The 20,381-nt window shown below is 35.9% G+C and overlaps 2 protein-coding genes, 1 long non-coding RNA gene and 2 pseudogenes across 4 annotated transcripts; all 5 read right to left on the reverse strand.

Moving 5' to 3' along the window:
* Positions 1 to 573: 573 nt before the first annotated feature.
* Positions 574 to 1,864, reverse strand: LOC125197860 (annotated as a pseudogene).
* Positions 1,865 to 9,200: 7,336 nt separating this feature from the next.
* Positions 9,201 to 9,585, reverse strand: LOC125197859. The gene is made up of 2 exons (XR_007172265.1): positions 9,517 to 9,585; positions 9,201 to 9,424 (listed from the first exon to the last, which is right to left on the reverse strand). It is a non-coding gene; the product is annotated as an uncharacterized LOC125197859 (long non-coding RNA).
* Positions 9,586 to 9,598: 13 nt separating this feature from the next.
* Positions 9,599 to 11,841, reverse strand: LOC125197861 (putative pentatricopeptide repeat-containing protein At3g25970). The gene is given in 3 exon segments (XM_048096384.1): positions 9,599 to 11,003; positions 11,005 to 11,161; positions 11,164 to 11,841. Coding segments are annotated over 3 exon segments (2,088 nt in total). The 5' UTR covers positions 11,690 to 11,841.
* Positions 11,842 to 12,393: 552 nt separating this feature from the next.
* LOC125197870 lies at positions 12,394 to 13,948 on the reverse strand (annotated as a pseudogene).
* A 248-nt stretch (positions 13,949 to 14,196) lies between these two features.
* Positions 14,197 to 16,409, reverse strand: LOC125197869 (protein TIC 55, chloroplastic-like). 2 transcript variants are annotated; one of them, XM_048096387.1, is made up of 3 exons: positions 15,978 to 16,409; positions 15,507 to 15,609; positions 14,197 to 15,422 (listed from the first exon to the last, which is right to left on the reverse strand). In XM_048096387.1, the coding sequence occupies exons 1-3, from the start codon at positions 16,352 to 16,354 to the stop codon at positions 14,289 to 14,291; spliced, it is 1,614 nt and encodes a 537-aa protein (XP_047952344.1). In that variant the 5' UTR covers positions 16,355 to 16,409; the 3' UTR covers positions 14,197 to 14,288. The 2 variants fall into 2 exon arrangements, with proteins under 2 accessions (XP_047952344.1, XP_047952345.1); XM_048096388.1 differs by having other exon boundaries at positions 15,507 to 15,724; positions 15,978 to 16,300.
* Positions 16,410 to 20,381: the final 3,972 nt, after the last annotated feature.

A 20,381-nucleotide genomic window follows, 5' to 3' on the forward strand; every position in this document is an offset into this window, starting at 1 on the left:
AAGTTAGGCAGATATGTTGATTTTGTTAACTGGTGCAGATTTTCTAGCTATCAATATGATTAAGTTAATCTTGAGACACAATTTAGGGTCTTCTTATGATGAAGTGAGAATTGTATTCGAACGGAGATTCCTAATCGTATGGCCGGATTCTTGGTTCCCAAGTCCTTTCGTTCCGTGTGTATTCGAGGCGAGTGAATAATGTGAATTGAATCCGAAAAGACGGGATCTTGAATTGTATACAAAGGAAAATGGCTATGGAGTAACAACATAATAGTCCAAAATCCAAATTAGTGAATGGTAATTAATAATAACTCAATAAAGCTCGCGTTGAATCCTCATATCAGATGGAAAATTTAAATTATAGATGTAAGTCGATCAAGTTTGGCATGCTCGAGATATTAATATCTTGTATTAAGACATATCTGGTTAAAGATGTGATAGACCGTGGTTAGGCAATCTACTAAATTATTAAAAACCACAAACATGGATATAACTTTTTGTGGGGACAATACGTGCAAAACATTCAAAATTGTACAGTTTGTAACATCTTTCATAAAGTGTTGTACAATTTGTAAGTGAACATATTGCATCACATATCCAAGGATGTGAAAAAATGTTGTTGTACAATTTGTAATTGAACATGGGGCATCACAAGTGAATTTGCCTCTCACTTCAACAATTCAATCTTGGAGGAACATTATTTGATTTGAAATTTTCAGAAATTATAAATCACATGAGCATATTTCCTACCTTGGGAGGAATTTAATGTATGATTTTTTAAGTAGTGTAAATTACTAAGTTGTTAAACATAAATCAATCAACAGCCAGCAGCTGCAAATCCCAGCTTCCCTCCGGCGACATCATACACCACTTCAAACGCCAGCTGCTGCGTGTTCCCAAAGATTCCGATGTCGGCGGATCTCCATTCCCGGCGAAGGCAAGGCACGCCACCGTGGAGCTAACCGCGATCATTATCCCGGACGGGCTGAGGTTGATCTTCACCTCGCCGTCAAATGTGAACGACACGGTGGGGACGGAGATGCTCGGTAGTTCGAGAGGTCGTAGCACGTGTCCAAGATGGAGAATGCCGGTGCCGCCGGGTACTTCTTCATCCCTGCTTGAACGCAGCACTCAGCGCTGTACGCCGCGGTGGCAGGCGTGTGATCACCGTGCCGGAGTCATGATCGCGCGGCCGTCTTGAAACCGCCCCCGATCGGGAGCTGCTGGCCCGAGACGGTGATGGAGGTGATGCTGATGAAGTAGAACGAGGAGCCCGAGATGAGTCGAACGGTGTGAATTGCACGCTTCCCGAGGTGGCTTTCCGAGCGTGAGGTAGCTCGTGGAGCTCGCCTTCGACGGTAGACAATAGGAGAAGTACTTTCCGTATTTTGTCGCGGTCCGCGATACGATCGATAGTGGGTCCGGCCGAGCCGATTAGTCCGACGAGCGCCGAAGAGCCCTGGTTGTTTTGGCCGCAACCGAACATGAAGCCCGGAAAACGTCGTGGCGAATGGTGAGTGTGTCTTGCTAAACAATCCTACAAACGACGGTCGCCGTATTGATGCCGAGACGCACGTCCGAGCTGCGGAGGTGTGTTGCCCGTGCGGAGGAGAGCGGGAGCAGGTGGTGGAGGTGCATGACACGTTGGAATACGAGGTTGAGGTTTGTGGGTCGAATATCGGGTCTTGTTGTTTGTAGCGGAACAATTGACTTAACTCTGGATTGGTCGTGAGAGAGAATGTCACTTAGAGATGGCGCAGCGACGACCTCGTCTTGGCTGAGTTTCGAACACGGGCCGTGCCAATGGAAAACTTCTAGTGTGGATGGCCTCTTCTTGATTGAATCGATAACTCAAATACTCCATGTATTAGATGCATGCGTTATTGATGTCATAATATTACATGAATTGTGTTACCAATATCACATTAGCAATAAATTGTGTGACTAGCTTAATTTGATGTTGGTAACAATCCTTTAATTAGTCGTAGATGAAGCCAGGTAAATTTTTTATTGTGGGTCAAGTTTAGGTATTTTTTTGTGTCGAAATCGTCGAAATTTTTGTAGCATGAGCAATGGGAAATTGCAAAAGATATATAATAGATGAATAATAAGAGAAAATATAAATTAGAAAAATGCATAATAGAAACTAGAAATCTATACGTCATATCGTTAAAAAAAGGTGCAAGTAATTAAGTACTCTAAGACTAAAATTCAGATATATGCAAATAAAATAGCAAAGTGGGAGTAAAACTATTGGACATAAAGGTATAAGAAAATAAAATAGGCGGAAGGATTTGAACTTGGAAACTTAGAAATATAAGAAAATACTACAATAAAACAAATTCAAGTAAAAGTGTAAGAAACAAAAATTGATAAAAGAGTAAGAAAACAAAACAAGAAAAAATTGATTTTTAGGCCAAGGGGGAATCGAATATGGGATTTGGGAGCATAAAAATGTAAGAAAATTAAACAAAGGATTAAAAAAAAGGAATTGGAGGCCGCAGGAATCGAACTCGTCACGATTATGCCTTACTAATACCATATATATACTAATAACTTCATTAGCTGGGGAGCCCGGTGGCCCCGGCCCCAAAGTGGCTTCGTCCATCTGGTCAGTAGTTCTATTATTAAAAAGGTGCATTAGACAGAAGGTTCTTGTTAAGCTAAACCTAACTAGTAGAGCATGTATTCACCAATTAATGCATGGAAAAGGTTAACAAGTAGTGAGAAGAGTTATACCAAAGGAGGAAGATCAATCTCAAATAATGTAGAATTGTGTAACGTAATAGTTGTTCAAATGACTCTTTTAGCTTATTTCCTAAATTTTAACATATTTAATGGGAAGATATTGCTAGTATTTTTGGGGTAAGATAAGGCCAATCGATTATAGTGGAGTTGGTTGGATTGTGGGATCCAATTAATTGGTTTTGAGTGGGGGGATTAGGTTTCGTAGTAATTGGGCTGGATTTGATTGATTATATGATTGTCTAATATAATGGGGTTTTTATTTAGATATTCAATTAATAAAAAAAGTCTAATTACTTTTAGTAATACTTGTGATACGAAGTCTAAGGGTAGCACAATCAACAATTCAAAGAGTATGAGTATTTTTATGTTAAAAATATTAATTTTATTTTCAGTAAAATAACTTCTATTCACCTGTGAAGAGAAATAAAATGCTACTAATACTAACATTATTGATGTAATCCAGACAATAAGAATTCATTATCAATTTCTTGAAAACTAAGGCTAAATTATGAGACAGAATTATAAAACACACGGACTTTCTTTCACACACTAAAACACACAGCAAAAGAAGACAAGGCACCAGCAATTAATTGTTTAATGTTTTTTTCACATAAAGAAAAGATTAATTAATTTAAAAAATAGCTGTTAACCACTTGATATTTGCTTTTAACTACAAGATTCAATATCTGAGGAATAATGAATTTGTGCCCATATTATGCCAAAATTGAACCTTTGCAGCTTTTTTATGCTCACATTATTGCTCTTAATCCATGGTACAAAAAGGATTATTGCCCACTTCTTAAATAGTTGAAATATGAAAATGACTTGTTGCATATATTTTTTTAATTCTGAAAATGACTTATTGCATGCCGTACAGGAAGAAAGACCAAATTTCTCATAAAACTGGAAAAATGACCATTATTATCCAAGTTTTTGTTGCATTTCAGGATTTAAGATTTGATGATTAGTTCAAAGAAGACAGGAAATAGAAATATAATAAAGTTGATTAATTAATTGAATTCAAGATTTGACCTTCATTTATCTCAACTTCAATGCTGCAAATATTTGAATAAAATGCAAATGAGAGAGAGAGGAATTGTTACCTTTGGAAGGACTGCAAACAGAGGCTGGAAAAAAGGAGCTTATTTCAATTGTGTGGAAAGAGTGTTGAATCTTAGAATTTTTGGCTTCAAAAGCATGAGTTTGGTCTAAAAACTTGAGATAAAAACCAAGAAAAGGAAAGAAGATTTGATGAAGGTGGAGAGGAAATGGGGAGTGGCCATGCGTGAGTGAGTGAGAATGTGAGTGATTTTTGTTTGATGTGGCTTGTGACACTATGCTTCCATCATCTTGGATATATATATATATAGGATTGTGATCAAATGAGATTTATTAGGCTAATTGAGAAATGAGATGCAATATTAGCCACTCATTTTTATTAACCGAGTGGTCCGCATTTTGCCACATGAAATTTATTTTAAGATTAATTAATTATGAGAGGGCATAATTGTAATTTCATGTTTTAATGGAAAGAGAGGAGAATCCTCCCGATCCGTCCGATCCGTTTATCCCCGCCGAGCTTCTCGGCTAGCAAATCAAACCGATCCACCGCCGCATCGTGCGCGCCACCAACCACACCGTCCCGCCGTCTTCATCCCACGCATTCACACAGGCAGCATATTAAACCCGCCGCTCCATCCACCCCCACCGCGACCTCCTCTCAAAATCAGCCACGGATCCACCACGATCGCATATCGGTATCACGGCATACTCTCCGTCACCGCGAAGTCGTGAATCGAGATCGGTCTCTCTATTGAGTTTATATGCACGAGATCTACGCTTTTTCCGTCCGAATCGATCCGAAATGCGCGAAGACGCCTTGAAAAAGCAAGGAGCTCCTATTGCCGAGATCTTCGATTTCACCGATTGAAATCGGAGGATTTCAGCAGCAAGTGGCGTAGGATGGACGATCGATGAGAAATTGGTTTTGGTTAGGGGTTTTGTGGGAGTGTAAGCGCATTTTCATCCAGTTGGCGAGTCGTCAAGAATTGGTGGACGAGTACGTCTGAATGAGTGATTTTTCGGATTCCGGTAATTTGTTCTCTTTGGTTTGGAAATTGTTTGGATTTGGTAGTGATGATATTGATAGCTAGGACGAAACCTTTTTTTATTTCAATTTGTTGGATAAACATTTGATTCAAATTAAATTATGCCAATTTTGATTACTTTCGATTTGCTGTTTTTTAGTATTAACTTGTAGAATATGTCTGGGAAAATAGGTTTGAACATAGCTGATGGTTGATTATATAAGTATTTGATATGAAAATGTTTGTTGTTGACATGAATTATATAAGTCGTTGGCATGAAAATGTTTGGTTGTTGACATAAATTATAGATGTCGTTGACATGAAAATGTTTGATGTTGACATAAATTATACGTAAAACGTTGTTGACATTAATTATATAAGCTACACACATATAATGTCATATGTGTACAATCCATGTCAACTACATATATAATTTATGTCAACTACACACATATAATGTCAACTACGTATGCAATTCATGTCAACTACACACGTATAATGTCAACTATGTATATAATCCATGTCAACTACATATATAATTTATGTCAACTACACACATATAATGTCAACTATAAGTTGTTTACATTTGATGCAGGCTATTGACATTTGATGTGCAGCTATTGACGATAATACCCCCTTGTTGATATTCAATAATCTCGCTATTGATATGTGAATTATAAGTGTTATTCGTTAGTTGTTAACATTTTAATACGAGTTGTTGACATTGATATTCGACTATTGATATGTGAATTATAAGTGTTATTTGTTCGTTGTTGACATTTTAATACGAGTTCTGACATTCGATATTCTTGATATTGATATGTGAATTATAAATGTTATTTGTTAGTTGTTGACATTTTAATACGAGTTGTTGACATTCGATACTCTCGGAATTGATGATATGTAAATTATAAGTGTTGTTTTATTGAATGTTGAAGATTTGAAGATTTGAATGTTGAAGATTTGAAGATTTGAATAATGTTGAAGATTTGAAGATTTGAATGTTGAAGATTTGAAGATTTGAAGATTTGAATGTTGAAGATTTGAAGATTTGAAGATTTGAATGTTGAAGATTTGAATGTTGAAGAGATTTGAAGAATGTTGAAGATTTGAAGATTTGAATGTTGAAGATTTGAAAATTTGAAAATATGAATGTTGAAGATTTGAAGATTTGAATGTTGAAGATTTGAAAATTTGAAAATATGAATGTTGAAGATTTGAAGATATGAATGTTGAAGATTTGAAGATTTGAATGTTGAAGATTTAAGCTTCGCAGAGTTTTAGAAGAATTTTAGAAAATGATTTCAAACACAATTTAATGAAAAGACAATTATACCCCCTTGTTGACATAATGTGATATTTGTTGACATTTTGTTAATCTTGTGGATTAGTGGCCCACATTGCATCTCATTTCTCAATTTAGCTAAATAATCTCAAGCTAACAAGACTATATATATATATATATATATATATATATATATATATATATAACAGGATTTTGATTTTAAGAATTACATCGGACCCAAATGGTAAATACTCCATTCGTTCCATAATAGGAGTCACATGAATAGGGGTTTTGGGATCTCCTCTGTGGCTCCAAATAGGCGTCGTTATATACAATCAATTTTTAATAATAAATTATATAATACTCCCTCCGTCCCACTTAAAATGCAACATTTGTGAATCGGCACGATTTGTATGTATTGTTTTGTGAGTTGATGAAGAGAGTAAAGTAAGAGAGATGAAAAAGTAGAGATAGAGTTGTTTATTTTAAGAAACGTTTCATTTTATGGGACAACCAAAAAAGGAAAACGTTTCATTTTTAATGGGACGAGGGAGTATTAAAATATTATATAAAATATTAATTTTCTTTTAAAATTTGTCGTGTGTAACAGTAACCATTGCCGTGCTTGGAGCCATAGCAGGATCCTAATCCCATTTAGTGTGAGCACAAATTTTAAGAAATGTAAGAATAGTGAGTTGAAAAAGTTAGTGAATATGTGATCCACTTTTTATATTGATTTTATTATAGAATATGAGTGAAGTGAGTTAGTGGAATGTAGACCTATTTGTTATTTATGGTAAAAGTTAAATGTGATTCTTATTGATGACAAGATCGAAATGCAAATGAGACTCTTATTATGAGACAAGGAGTAGTTTAATATAGTGTATATTCTTTCTCACTGTAAGAATCCTTCATTTCATGATTTTGCCCTATACCAAACTTATCGACACATTATAAGTGGGTCTATTTTACTTGACATTATGATTTGACTTGGTAAACGAGTATCATGAGTTGAAGGTAGAGATGTATGTTCTTGAGCATATGCAAACTCAAGAATCTCATTCTTGATAATTAATTAGTATTGTTAGTTGTGCATTTTATTTGAAGTTAGCCTTGTTAAACACTTTTGGATTATCGCAAAACAAACTCATAAAAGAAGACGAACTATATTATAATTTAACTCAAATAATCACAGTCGGAGTAGGAATTTATTAAATCCAAAAGAAAATAAAGCCTATTAATCCATGTGTAGCTAATCTATATATATCCTCTCATGTATAGAAATATGCCATATTTTTTTCCGTCTCTCCTATTAAAAAGTTCAAATCCATTTATAACAACATTTTCCTTTTTCTCCTTTTTAACGCACTTTATTATCTATGGATCCCATCATTCACTACACAAATTTTCAATTATTTTTTTCATTCTTTTACTTTACCAATTATATATTAAAAATTATGCTAACCCTAAATAACCAATATTATGAATTCATATATGCATTCATGCCTTTTATTTTCATACAAATGCCATCTTAGCTTCATGCCTTCATCACTAATCTTGTTTAGGGGAGGGAGCATGAGTAATTTAATTTGTAAGTAACATCTTTATGCATGATTGATCTTTTTATGGACTATCCACATAATAATTGATGGTCGTCCCACATCAGTCCATTATCTAATTATCAAGAATTGCTGGCCAATCAAATAAATAATGTTACTGATGAATGTCTCTATAGTGGAATCTCGGATAAAACACCACTATAAATCTAAAGAAATCTCGGTTCTAGAGTATTTTACATACAAACTTTTAGAATATGATAGTATTTAAGTTTAGGTGTGGAAATGTATTCACAAGTCAAAATGATAGTGATATCAATTATCATGGCAAAGATTAGTGACTGTTTAAGCACTCAATATCTAAATTTGACAATTGTATTATAGTTTATGTGATGTGATTTGCCAAAATAAACACTGTAGCAAAATAGTTTCTTGCGTCCTATTTCAGATTGTTATGCACTTCATTGCTTGTACATTATCGCAAGAGGAAGTGTGAAAGTTATTCATAGTTATTTATTCATCATTTGGTATGTTATAGTAGTAGAATTAGAACAGATAATAACTCAAAAAAAATATGAAATGAAAAAAATAGAATAGATTGACTTGCTAAGTTGTTATAGTTCAAAACTTCAAATCTGTTAGTATCAATTAATCTCAAGTCCAAATTTCAAAACCAAGTAATTCAATTTAAATAGTCTCCTTTTGTCTTTTTAGTCTGGCCCATAACCACATTCTATTTTTGAAAACTTTCACATATTGTACAATACTTCAATTACATTTCTATATCGTACTTTATCAATTTCTATTTAGGCGATGGTGGAAGTATTACAAATGAGATAAGACCGACATGATTAAAGGAAATCGTTTATTCCAATAATTCAGATATTTAAAGGTCTCCTTTTGTAATTAACAGAGCAGCAATACAATTTATACAAGCAAGTTGAATAGGCAAATTATGGCACCAACAACAGTGACACAGCTAATTATTGTTTCAACACACGCAATTCGACATTGATTTTTTTGGAAGTTAGCTACCTTTTGTTTCTTTCAAACTCTACACAAAATGTTGCTGTCATTAGTTTCTAATACTACTATTCTAAGCACAGCCCAATCTTCACCTGCTTCAAGCAATATTTACTAGTTTCCTCTGCTTCTGTGGGACCAGGCCAACTCTGTGTGTGTGTGTGTAAACTTGGTTCATTTCATATAAAGAATTCCCCAACCAGCTGAGCAAATACTGTCAGCTTCTCGCCACGCCCTCTTCATGCAACCGTTCTATTAGCGTAACACATTGTTGGTTTCTTGTTTTACATGTGATTTTCGAAGGTGAAAGAGACTACTTAGTAGTCTCTCAAAATCTGTCTTCTATAATACTCATACTATGTAACTGATACTGAACTTCATCTGCTAGTTTCTATGCTTGAATACCGAACTATTTCGAGCTGCATTTATATTCTCTATAACATACAAACAAACATACATACAAAAGGCTCTATTTGATCTGTTACTTGAAGCCAAATCATGAATAGTAGTAGTAATATACCTATAGCCTAAAAATGATTAATCTGCTAATATTGTATGCTTGCCTAAGTAAATCTGATGGCGACAACATATTAAAATAAGCATATATACTTATCTTGCAACGACTCAACGCGCATGAGAACGGTTCATTTGTCCTGGCTAGGCTAGACAAGACATCCTGGCCGACGTGGCCTGCCCTGTTGGTGCTATGTACCCATCATCGATACCTGGGATAAAGAAAAGAACAACTCCCGCTAGTTTATTCATATATAGTACACTACAAGATATAAATATCTCACGGACCACACAGGAGAATTACTAATTTTACAAATAAAAGAGCTTTCTTGGTATACGCATGTTGTTGCCGCAGACAAGTTCAATAAGCATCTAAAATGGCCAACTTATTGAGTTTTCTGTAAATCTATGACCAAAGCATCATCAGAATTTCTCATTTCATTCGTTAGTTCTTCCAGTGCATCATATATATCTAGGGATCTGGGGTGTGAATGGTCGTCTGCGTTAAATGAATGAACGTCGTGGTGCAACTCTATCCAACTCCAACCAGGCACCTTCTTGATGCTCTTATCTCTCATCAGCCTCTTCATGGCAGCCTTCTCGTCCCATTTCTTAAGATGGCCATACATATCAGAGAGAAGAACATAAGTGCAGTGATCTCCGGGGTCGAGTTCCATCAGGTTGTCAGCTACCTGACTCGCAAGTTCTATGTCACCGCACGCCCTACAAGCACCTAAGAATGTTTTCCAAACCATCACATTGGATTCAAAAGGCATATCATCGATCAGTTCCTTTGCCTCCATGAGACGTCCAGCTCTTCCAAGCAAGTCAACTGCACACGCATAATTCTCCATCCGGGCTGGAACTCCATATTCAGATTCCATATTTTTCAACAAGTTCAGACCTTCGTCGACCAAACCAATGTGACTGCACGCAGTTAGAGCAGCAACAAAAGTGATATGATCCAGCTTCACTTGTCGCTGTGTCATGAGGTAAAACAGGTCAAGTGCAACTTTCCCTCGCCCGTGTTGCGCATATGCAAAAATGACCGAGTTCCATGTCACGGAGCTCCCCTTCTGAGAGGCCTCAAAGGATTGGCGAGCATCTTCAATGATCCCACATTTAGAGTACATAAATATCAAAGCACTAGCGACATACTCATTTTCCTCCAGGCCTGATTTCAACACCAGAACATGAACCTGACAGCCCAAATTGAGCGTGGCTAAATCCGAGCAAGATCTCAAGACTGCTGCAAAGGCATATTGGTCGATTTTCAGGTAATTCAGATGCATCTGCTGGAAGAGCCTTATGGCATTTTCACTGGCCCCGTTCTGTGACAAACCGGTCAGAATTGTGTTCCACGATACATGGTCCTTCACGTCTATATGTTCAAAAACTCTCACGGCATCCTCCATGTTTTGACCATCAGATTTCAAATACATAGAAATCAATGCATTAGATACTTGTGTTGTCTGCTCCATTCCCCTCTTTACCACTAGACAATGCAAGGATTTTCCGAGGCTCCATTTTGCATCTCCAGAGCAAGCACTTATAACAGTGGAGCACGTGTAAGCATCCACCGTCAACCTCCCTCTCATCATATCCAAGAAAATAGTGAAGCAACATTCCTCCAGACCATGATCCAAATAAGCCGCTAACATCGAGTTCCATGTCACTAAATCCCGATTCTCTACAGCTGTATCAAACACTTTCTTGGCATCTCCAATGCTTCCACACTCTGCGTACGCAGTTATCGTGGCGTTAAGCACAGTGCCTCGTACTCCAGCCCCGTTTCATAATGCTCCCATGTATCTGCCTTGTCAACTCATAAAACTCAGCATCACAGAGCAATGTCAGAATAGGTGCAAACGTTGCATCATCGACTCCAACACTTTCAATCTCCATACACCGAAACAACTCAAGACAACGACGCAGATTTCCGACCTCCGAAAACCCCCAATCAAAGTATTCCAAGAAACGGTATTCCTCTCCTTCATGTGCCTAAACACCTTATTTGCATCCTCAACTCCACTGCACACGGCGTACATGTGCAGAAGAGCACTAGCAGCATATACATTATCACCAAATCCCATCTTCACAATATCAGCATGAACTTGCCGGCCATACATTAATCCGCCACTTGCTACAATGCCCTTGAGCATGCTGCCAAAAGTATAGGCGTCGAACGGAAAGCCGAGTCCTTTCATAGTTTTCAAGAACTCCCATGAGGTGGAAAAACTCCCGGAATTGACGTAGCCGGAAATCACGGTGTTCCAAGAAGCGGTGTCCCTTTGAGGCATTTCGTCGAACACCTTCAGGGAGGCGTTCAATTCCTTGCATTTTTGGTACCTGCTTATGAGTTTGTTGGAAATGTAGGTGTCTGTGATGAGCGATGATTTGATGGCGTCACAATGAGCCGCCGCAACACTTGATAGATTGAGAGGAGCAGTTTCGCGGAGAAATTGCAGAGCCCTCATTCATGAGCAGATTGGAGCTCCAAATTCTTCAACCATTCAATGGATTCTTTCTCCAACAGTTGCTAATGGTAGTTGATGCGATTTCTGATGCAAATATTTGAAATCGCTACAATCCTAACAGAATTTGGTGTGGTTAACTTAACTGTATTCAATTTATAGGTTTATTGTCCAATTAGAACTGGTTTTCTAATACTTTCTCCGTTTATTAAAAATAAAAATATTTAGAGCACGTGAATTTTAATTTGAAATTGATATAATAATAGACAAATAGAATGAAAAAGTATGTTAGTGGCCAATTTTGAAAAGAGAAGATGAAAAAAGGGGTAAATCAAAATAGTGAAAAAAAAAATACTAGAAATGATATTATACACTTAATTAGGTGCTTCTAGGAGTTAGACTTGCAGTACATAGGGGCCATATAGTTCATTCTAAAATAATGGATCTTATTTTCTACTACTTTTTCAACTACTTTTTGTACGTTTCTTAAAATTTTGTCTCGTCGAAATGTATTTCCTATTATAAGCTAGGGAGTAGTACATCATTCTATCTAGTAAATTGCATAAAAAAACATCTTATAAAGACTCTCTTAATACTTTTACTATATGAAATTCTAACTCTACCGACCTGTATGCCGAAAATGATCAAATCAAAATATATTCCAGCGTAGTAACTTGAAATTATTAACTTTGTATGATCTATAATCATAGTATAAATACATTTACTAGATAACACCATCCATAACACAGCAGTATTGAATTTATTGTAGTCCTATGAAATAATGAAATGACCTTTTTCACATGAAACGCTAACAATAAATAATAATTACAGTGGTAAATGGTAATAATGGAATCATCTAATTAGGCATCGAACAAGATTGTCGAATCTCGCCCTCATCACCAGTCTTAACCCCAATCATGGTAAGTTTCAAGAAAGAAACTGCCCAATTCTCAAAGAAACCATCTTGACTGTTTGCAAATTCCACTACTTTGCTCCTCGTTCTGTTATCATTTACCAGTGCAGAATCAGACTGGAAAAGCCCCTTGTGCTCCAGCACTATCCTGTAGTACTGGTTGTCGAACTGAAAGGGCGTGCCGGGTCATTATTCACAGTGATCGAATCATCCCTGGCACCGGCAGGACACATTTTCGTTAGCTGGACCGCGTACTGCCGGTCTAGGGATGAGTCGATCACTGTAACATTACCACTGGGTCGACCTTGAACCGGTCGTTGAATGAGCTGCAATGCGATTTTCCGATTGTGTGACCCCCTACAAGACACGACATTTAGTCACAAGTAAACATGACAACCGAACGGCCCCATGGTATGATTAAATTAAATTAGTATACCTGAGAGGGTTACAAGGTCATCCATGGACAAACCCTTGACAGAGAAGAGCTTAGCCATCTCATCTAATGTGAAGCTTGTGTCTATAATGTTTGGTCTCACATTTGCAGCTGCTGAAATCCTACCATCTCTCCTACCTGTCGGAATCTGCACACTCGGCCCTCCTGTCTGCAGACGCAAATTTCATCCGAATTCGAACATAAAAAAAAGCGAATTCAAAACTTGGTTATAGAAAGTATGTACGTACGTATTCAACTGCGTCTCTAGCAGCCAGTGCAAGAATGTCGGCACAAGAAACTGTTCCCGGGCAGAAGATTTCGAGTAATCTCTTTGCTGAGTCTATAACTGCAAATCCGTCAACGGATGCGTTCCCGGGATCGCTTCTCTCCGTCCCATTACCTTGAAGTAGTATGGAAGCATCACAGCCCTGTAAAGATAATGACCATTTGAATCTTGCTATCTCAAGTAGGAAAGAGTGAAGTAGGTGTAACTAGCCTCGATGAAGCAGTCGTGGAAGAGCAAGCGTAGGAGCTTCCCGGGAATTGTGGGATCCAAATCGGAAGCTGATCTGACTGTGTTCTTCACCATGATCTCAGCTGCGGGGCATGAACCTGCGTAGAAACCAACAGAGGGAGCCGAGCAAGAAGAGAATGGAAGGAGGCATAGAGTGATAGAAGACATAAGCATCAACAATTTGTACACACAATCCATTTCTTGCTGAGCTTTCTGCAACCTGCTTTTGGCTGTATTCCCTTAATACAGAAAGAAGTCAGGCGCCATGAGAGGAATAGACTTTGTCTATTTATTACTCCTTATAACTCTGCATTTATTTTGGAGATGGTTGAGGCAGGTTTGGCAAAGTGGGACAGTGACAAATACTCAGTAAATGCTCTTGTTGCATGCATCAATTTCACTCTCTCTAGAGAGTGAAATTGAAATTGAAAGAGCTCAGGTAGGTGGGAGTTGGAAGGAAACTGTATATACATTTAGTACAATGTCAGAAAATACATAAATACATCGAGATGATTTTCATATTGCAAATTCAGACCCCAGAGAGCATTGAATCTGAAGGATTCCAGCTTCTGTTTAACTGTTCTACTTTTGTGTTTGGTGAATAAAAATGACTTTAAAATAGTAACCTGCAAATACTTTTCCATGTAAAATACTGCAAACAAACATATTTTATTTAACAGAAACTTCAACCTTGCCTACAGATGTAAAAGCAATACCATACTTTTGCAGCTACTACTTCACATCACAACCTTCTATGACTTCTTATGTAGTTGGTTGTGTTCATTGCAATCACACTCGAGCAGATCTGAATCCCAGCCACAAAAACTGCAGCCGAGAGCAACAACAGCACCCTCGACATCCTCCCTGACGCCAGAATTGCCAAAGCCGTAGAAACAGCAGCAGCAACAGAGAGAGCTTTCTTCCACGCACGACATAACTTCACGACGTTCCTGCACCCCTTGCAGTGGATCACATGCCGGAAGTATCTGTTAGCAGGGTTCGGGGCGTGCATTGATCCAATGCCGCCCTTAGCTGGCTGAGAAGCCGAGAGGCTGGCAGTGAATCCCGCTGGAGCATGCTCGACCAGTGCAGGGTTTTCCGGTAAAGAAACTGTGCTGTGGCCGAAATGGTAAGGCATTCCATGCCCGACTTTGTCCATCCATCTTCGGTACTCTGCAACCCACGTGTCTGATGTCTTCAAGTTGATGTAGAGCTCTCTCGTCGGAGATTTTTCTCTCACAAGAATCTCATTCTGAGAGGAAAGGAACCCCATGTCTTCCTCAAGAATCTTGCTAGCTGTCTGATGCAAGAACCATTGTGGAAGCAGTTTGAACACAAATGAGGGCTTCATCGTGTTCCCAAAGCGAACTATGAGCATAGACTTCCCTTGCCCCGAAGGTCTGCAGAGGAACAGCCCCGTGAAGTAGATCTTCTGGCCCTTCTTGTCAATGACTTGCCGGTTACTCTGAAGTACACAAGGCGCCTCAAACCTCAGAAAGTTTGGGATGTGGTTTGGCAATGATACGTCTCTTTCTCTACCCCACCGGCCGGCAAAGCCTCGCCCTGTCCTTTCAGTCACCTCAAAATACAACGGCCCTGCTTCTTCCCTTTTCGCATTAGAATCTGATCTGTTGTGTGAGATAGGAACATGGGAAGGATCCATGAGGTTCTCTAAAAGGATGGAGTGATCATAGGGGAGCTCGTGGATGGTTGATAAATCTCGAAACCCTGGCCTCTCAAAATTCTCAAACCAAGGGATTTTTGCAGGATTGGGAGGACTCTTACGCGACATCCAGATCCATATCACGCCCTGTGAATCCTTGATTTCGTATGTTCTCACACAAGCTGATGATGGGATCTTTGCGCCTTCTGAGAGCTGTTTAAGAAGGCAACCGTTTTTTAGGAGCATGTATTATAATCTGTGGAAATTGATCTGAACAGAGTGGGAATCAACACGAACCTGTGGTATTTTCACACATTTACCATTGCCTTCGAATTGCCAACCGTGGTACAAACACTCCAATCTACCATCAAATAGCTGACCTTCGGAAAGTTTTGCTAGTCTATACGAACACGAAACGTCACTAATGAAGCTCCATATTATTATGCTAACACATAACACCTTATATCCTTTTACAGGAGAGCACAAAACAGTTGTTGCACAAAGTATACAGCAACCTACATTTTGATCACATCAACAATTTGAACAAAACAATTCAAAAGAATGAAACATGGAAAATAAACCCAGAGCAACTAAGCCAAAATGTGGAAATGTACTAGATTAGTACTCATTAATGATTTCTATTTGCTCCCCAAATTAAGAGCCCTAATTTCAATTTATGATTGAATTGGTACCAAATTTTCTAATATAGCAGAAGCTGAATCTGACCTCAATTATCGATTTAAACAAAAAAAGCAGTATCAAGCCTACCGGTGGGGGCAGCGATCTTCGTAGCACCTGAGCTCGCCGGCGCCGTCTTTAAACAAGACGACCTGCTTGTCGAACACCGTGAGGCCAAGCGGCGCGTCGTCGGGGACGTTTTTGGTGAGATAGAGCGGATACCATTCTTCGCTCCAATCATAACTGACTGTTTCCTTCTGCCTGAGAGTTTCTTCATCGTCAATCACGCTCTGATCGACCTCCGCCGCTGAGATTTCTTCGGCGACTGCGCTCCGTTTCAGCAGTTGATGATAGTGGCTGGGGTTCAAGCGTCGTCGATTGAACAATGCGATGCTTGATTTTGAGAATTTTGGTTGTGGCGATGGAAATGTGATGGTGGGAATCGATTGTAACCGTAAGAGCGCCATTTGCTTCAGCTATCCAAAATTTGGAAGTTTATTTGGTTGAACCAAAACAACCTGATTTGGATAAACACTTTCAAGAAAGGAATGAAAAAAATGAGTCGATTATGTTTATAATATTTTAATTAAATTGAATTTGTAATTTAATTATAATACAAAATTCATTAAATTTCTAAATTTATTAAATCCTAAAACTACTCATTTACAAATAGAAAAATATATAATAGAAATCATAATCATGTGAATAAAGCATGCCCAAATTCGTTATAGAGAGCATTCCTCAGTTTGTTTAAATCAATGAAATGAGGTGATTAAGACTGCTATCATATGCACCATAGTTTATAAGCTAGTATAGTTCGAGTAGAACTTTATTAATTGTCCTAAGCCCAACAATTTTGGGATCACCAGTTTTGTAGGCCCACTAAAGTCATTTCAATTTTTTTTAGTTATATTTAAATATAACTGAGCTATATTCTCTTACTCCAAGTACAGAAATTTACGAAGAAATGGAAAACTTTGATACGTCCACAATGCAATGCATATGTTACGCACATGCATATCATTTAAATTTAGGCAAAACATTTTTTATGATTAGGTTTCTCTACATTTTTTGGTTCATTTGATCCTTGTATCAATATATTTTCTTTAATTAGATCATTTTACAATTGTTTTATTTTATTAAGTCCTTATAATAATTCATTTTTATTTAAGAGATTATTGTACTTTTATTTTTAATCTGGTTGGATATTTATTTAATGGACTTCAAATTTAATAAATTTTTGTTGTGTCATTTCAATTTATTTATTTACTTTTTTCTCATATTTATTGGAATATTGACTCAAGAATAATTAAGAAAATGGAAAACTCATTGATATTGCACGTTATCAAGTTATAAAATTAGCATTTTTCAATGGTTTTGAGACTATAGCAATTGAATTAGTTTTAAAAAAATAAGAAGAAAAAAATTATACACAAGAAAAGTTGATGAAACCAAAAATTGTGTTAGTATAAAGATTCAATCAAAGAACCTTTTACATTAAAATGTATTAGTATAAGTTATTAATGAAAAAAAAAATTGTAAGGGGATTCAATGGGATAAAATGCATTAGTACAAGGGTCTAATGAATCAAAAATTTGTAGAAGGATCTAATGAAATAAAATGTATAAAAATGTATTAGTATAAGGACCCACGGATATATTTTACTTAAATTTTATGAAGGGAAAAATAAAGTTATCTAATTCACACATAAAGTTATTTCTTTTCATTCAAGTGTTTTTTTGGGGTTCTTCAATCAATTGCTGATTAACCAGACATTAAAAAAGATTTTTATATTAAAAATTAGTACAAAAATGTCAATCGCATTGAAGAGAGAGACTATCCATTTGCGCCACGCTTCCCTCCCAGCATAAAACAAGAAGAAAAGGGGATGTGTGGTTTACATGACTGCATCAGAAGTAAGGGTGAGCAAAAATCGAAATGCGAATATCCGAACCGAACCAAATCAAAATTTTCAAATTAGGTTTGGTTAGGTTTTAAAAATTCAAAATTTTTGGTTTTTCGGTTCGGACAAAAAAAACAGAAAACCGAAAAATCCGAATTATATTTAAATATTATATTATATATTCTATTAATTTAATATATTATATTAATATAATATATTCTATATAATATGTACTATATATATTCTAGTATTAATTTTATTATATATATATATATATATATATATATATTCTATTAGTATATATAAAATAAAATATATATTAAATATATGTTTGTTTTACGGTTTCTCGATTTTTCATATAAATTCGATTTTATCTGTTTAGTTTGGTTTTTGGTTTTTCGGTTTCGGTTTTTCAAATTTGAGTCGATTTGGATTTTAAACTAAATTCAGTTTTTCAGTTTTGATAAGATACCGAACCGAAACCCAAATGTTCACCCCTAATGAGAAGTTTGAACCAGTCAATTTGATATAATTTAATTGTAAGTGTACATTAAAAACAAACATAGACTTTTGCTTAATAGACTGCACGAAATTCAAAACTATTCCTAATCACACTCGAATGCAAGTTGAGCTTATTTTCTTAACCCGAAATCCCACATTTTGTTGATCATAAATCAAAAAATTAAACGAATAATGCTAAATAATTACATTATTATAGTTGTTCACACATTTTCATAATATTTGTTTAGATTTAGGGATGCGATATTTTATTAATTTTAGTAGTCGTATGTTAATGAACAAATTTGAACGAAAAAAATTATTTATATATATATATATATAAATTGGGAGGAATACTAAAGAGCCATCTTCTAACGCTTATAGCATCCTAATCTAAAATTGAGACCAAATAAACACCCTTAGATCTCGTTGGAACATATGCAATTGAGATCTCGTTGGAATCCTTATAAAATTATCTTTAATTTGATATATTTTTTGCGAAAAAATAATTTAAATCGAGAGAGTTACATAAATTTAAAGTTTTAAGATGATTTTAATGAGATGAAATTGACATTAATACCACTTATTTTTATTTAATAATTTTCTTAATTAATAATATAATTGATATGACATTATTTTAACTACTAGATCTACTAATCTAATGGCTAAACTTTAATTTTAATTTAGAATAGCTAATTAGTTAGCAATTGATGCTCACCGAATACTAAATACTCATATTAATTACCAAAAAATGGCGAATTAATTACGAAAAAAGTTTGGGCGCCGACCTAAAATTTTAGCCAGCCATAATTAAGGGGTTGTAGGAAAAAAATTTACACTGACGTATTTGTTATATTTCTGGTATTTAAAAGGTCAGATGGGAATTGGAATTAATTAGTTCAAAATTCATAATAAAATAACAATTAGTTCTCAAATATGTTTTACTGTTGCTAAAATATAAGGAACTTGTCTCTTTTCATATATCTAATCCGCCACTAATTAATTTTGTTTATAAGATTATAGATTTTTTTTAAAGGGATAACATCAAATATCCTCAATTTAAGATTGTGATAATTACGTATTTCTGACTTAATAACACAACTACGCAAACTGTCAAAACAATTAATTGCATATAGTTGCACAAGAACTCCAAGTAATTATTGTTCGTTGAGTCAAATCTAATAGCATAAGGTTAGTATTTATTTAAATTTATACTTAATGTTGAATAAATTTGTTGGATATCTAATAAAAAACTGCAACTCTAGATAGGGTGAGCAAGGTTAGGGGTGGGTAGGTAAGGTATACCTTACCGAAACCACCATACCGTATACCTTACCGTAAATACGGTATGCGAAAAAGTCATACCTTTACCTTACCAAAGTTTTCGGTATACCGAACTTCGGTATACCTTATATTCGGTATGACAAATTTCCATACCGATACCGTACCTCATTTTCGGTATACCGTACCGAAGTTCGGTATACCTTATTTTTGCGGTATACCTGACTTTCAACATCAATTAAAATAGAAAATTAGAGTTTTTAAAATATTATTTATAATTAATTTTAAAAATAAATTAAATATAATTTATTCATAATTATATTTATATTTCACAATAGATTTATAATTTAAAAATATATAAAATATATTTTATATACAATTGTGTTTATATTATTGTGGTATATACCTTAATTTACGGTATATACCTTAGTTTACGGTATATACCGAATTTCGGTATGCAGCGGTATACCGCGGTATTTGAAAATTTATATCGTTACCTTACCGCAATCTTTCGGTAAGGTATCATACCATACCGAAAGTCACGGTATACCAAAAAAAATGGTATTTTCGGTATTTTTTCGGTACGATAAGACCGGTTTTTCGGTATTTCGGTATTTTTCCCCAGCCCTAAGCAAGGTGTGTAATGATTCTAAGGTATCAATCTTTCTTCCTTTGTTAAAACAAAATATCAAGTTTTAGTTTTAGTTCTCATTGTCTATATTATTCTCTCTTACTCACATGAAATACTTCCTCCGTCCTCGATTAATGAGGGAGTAGAATGGAAGGAGTATCATATTACAACAAAATTGACA

This window comes from Salvia hispanica, unplaced genomic scaffold (genome assembly GCF_023119035.1).
Source record: "Salvia hispanica cultivar TCC Black 2014 unplaced genomic scaffold, UniMelb_Shisp_WGS_1.0 HiC_scaffold_1038, whole genome shotgun sequence".
Taxonomy (NCBI): Eukaryota; Viridiplantae; Streptophyta; class Magnoliopsida; order Lamiales; family Lamiaceae; genus Salvia; species Salvia hispanica.

What these genes read in the sequence shown, in the direction of transcription:
- LOC125197869 (XM_048096387.1), bottom strand. Translation starts at nt 16,354, where the DNA reads ATGGCGCTCTTACGGTTACAATCGATTCCCACCATCACATTTCCATCG. An exon ending in GAAGATCGCTGCCCCCACCG is followed by an intron (nt 15,610 to 15,977) that starts GTAGGCTTGATA and finishes GTGTTCGTATAG; the next exon opens with ACTAGCAAAACTTTCCGAAG. An exon ending in AATGTGTGAAAATACCACAG is followed by an intron (nt 15,423 to 15,506) that starts GTTCGTGTTGAT and finishes CTTCTTAAACAG; the next exon opens with CTCTCAGAAGGCGCAAAGAT.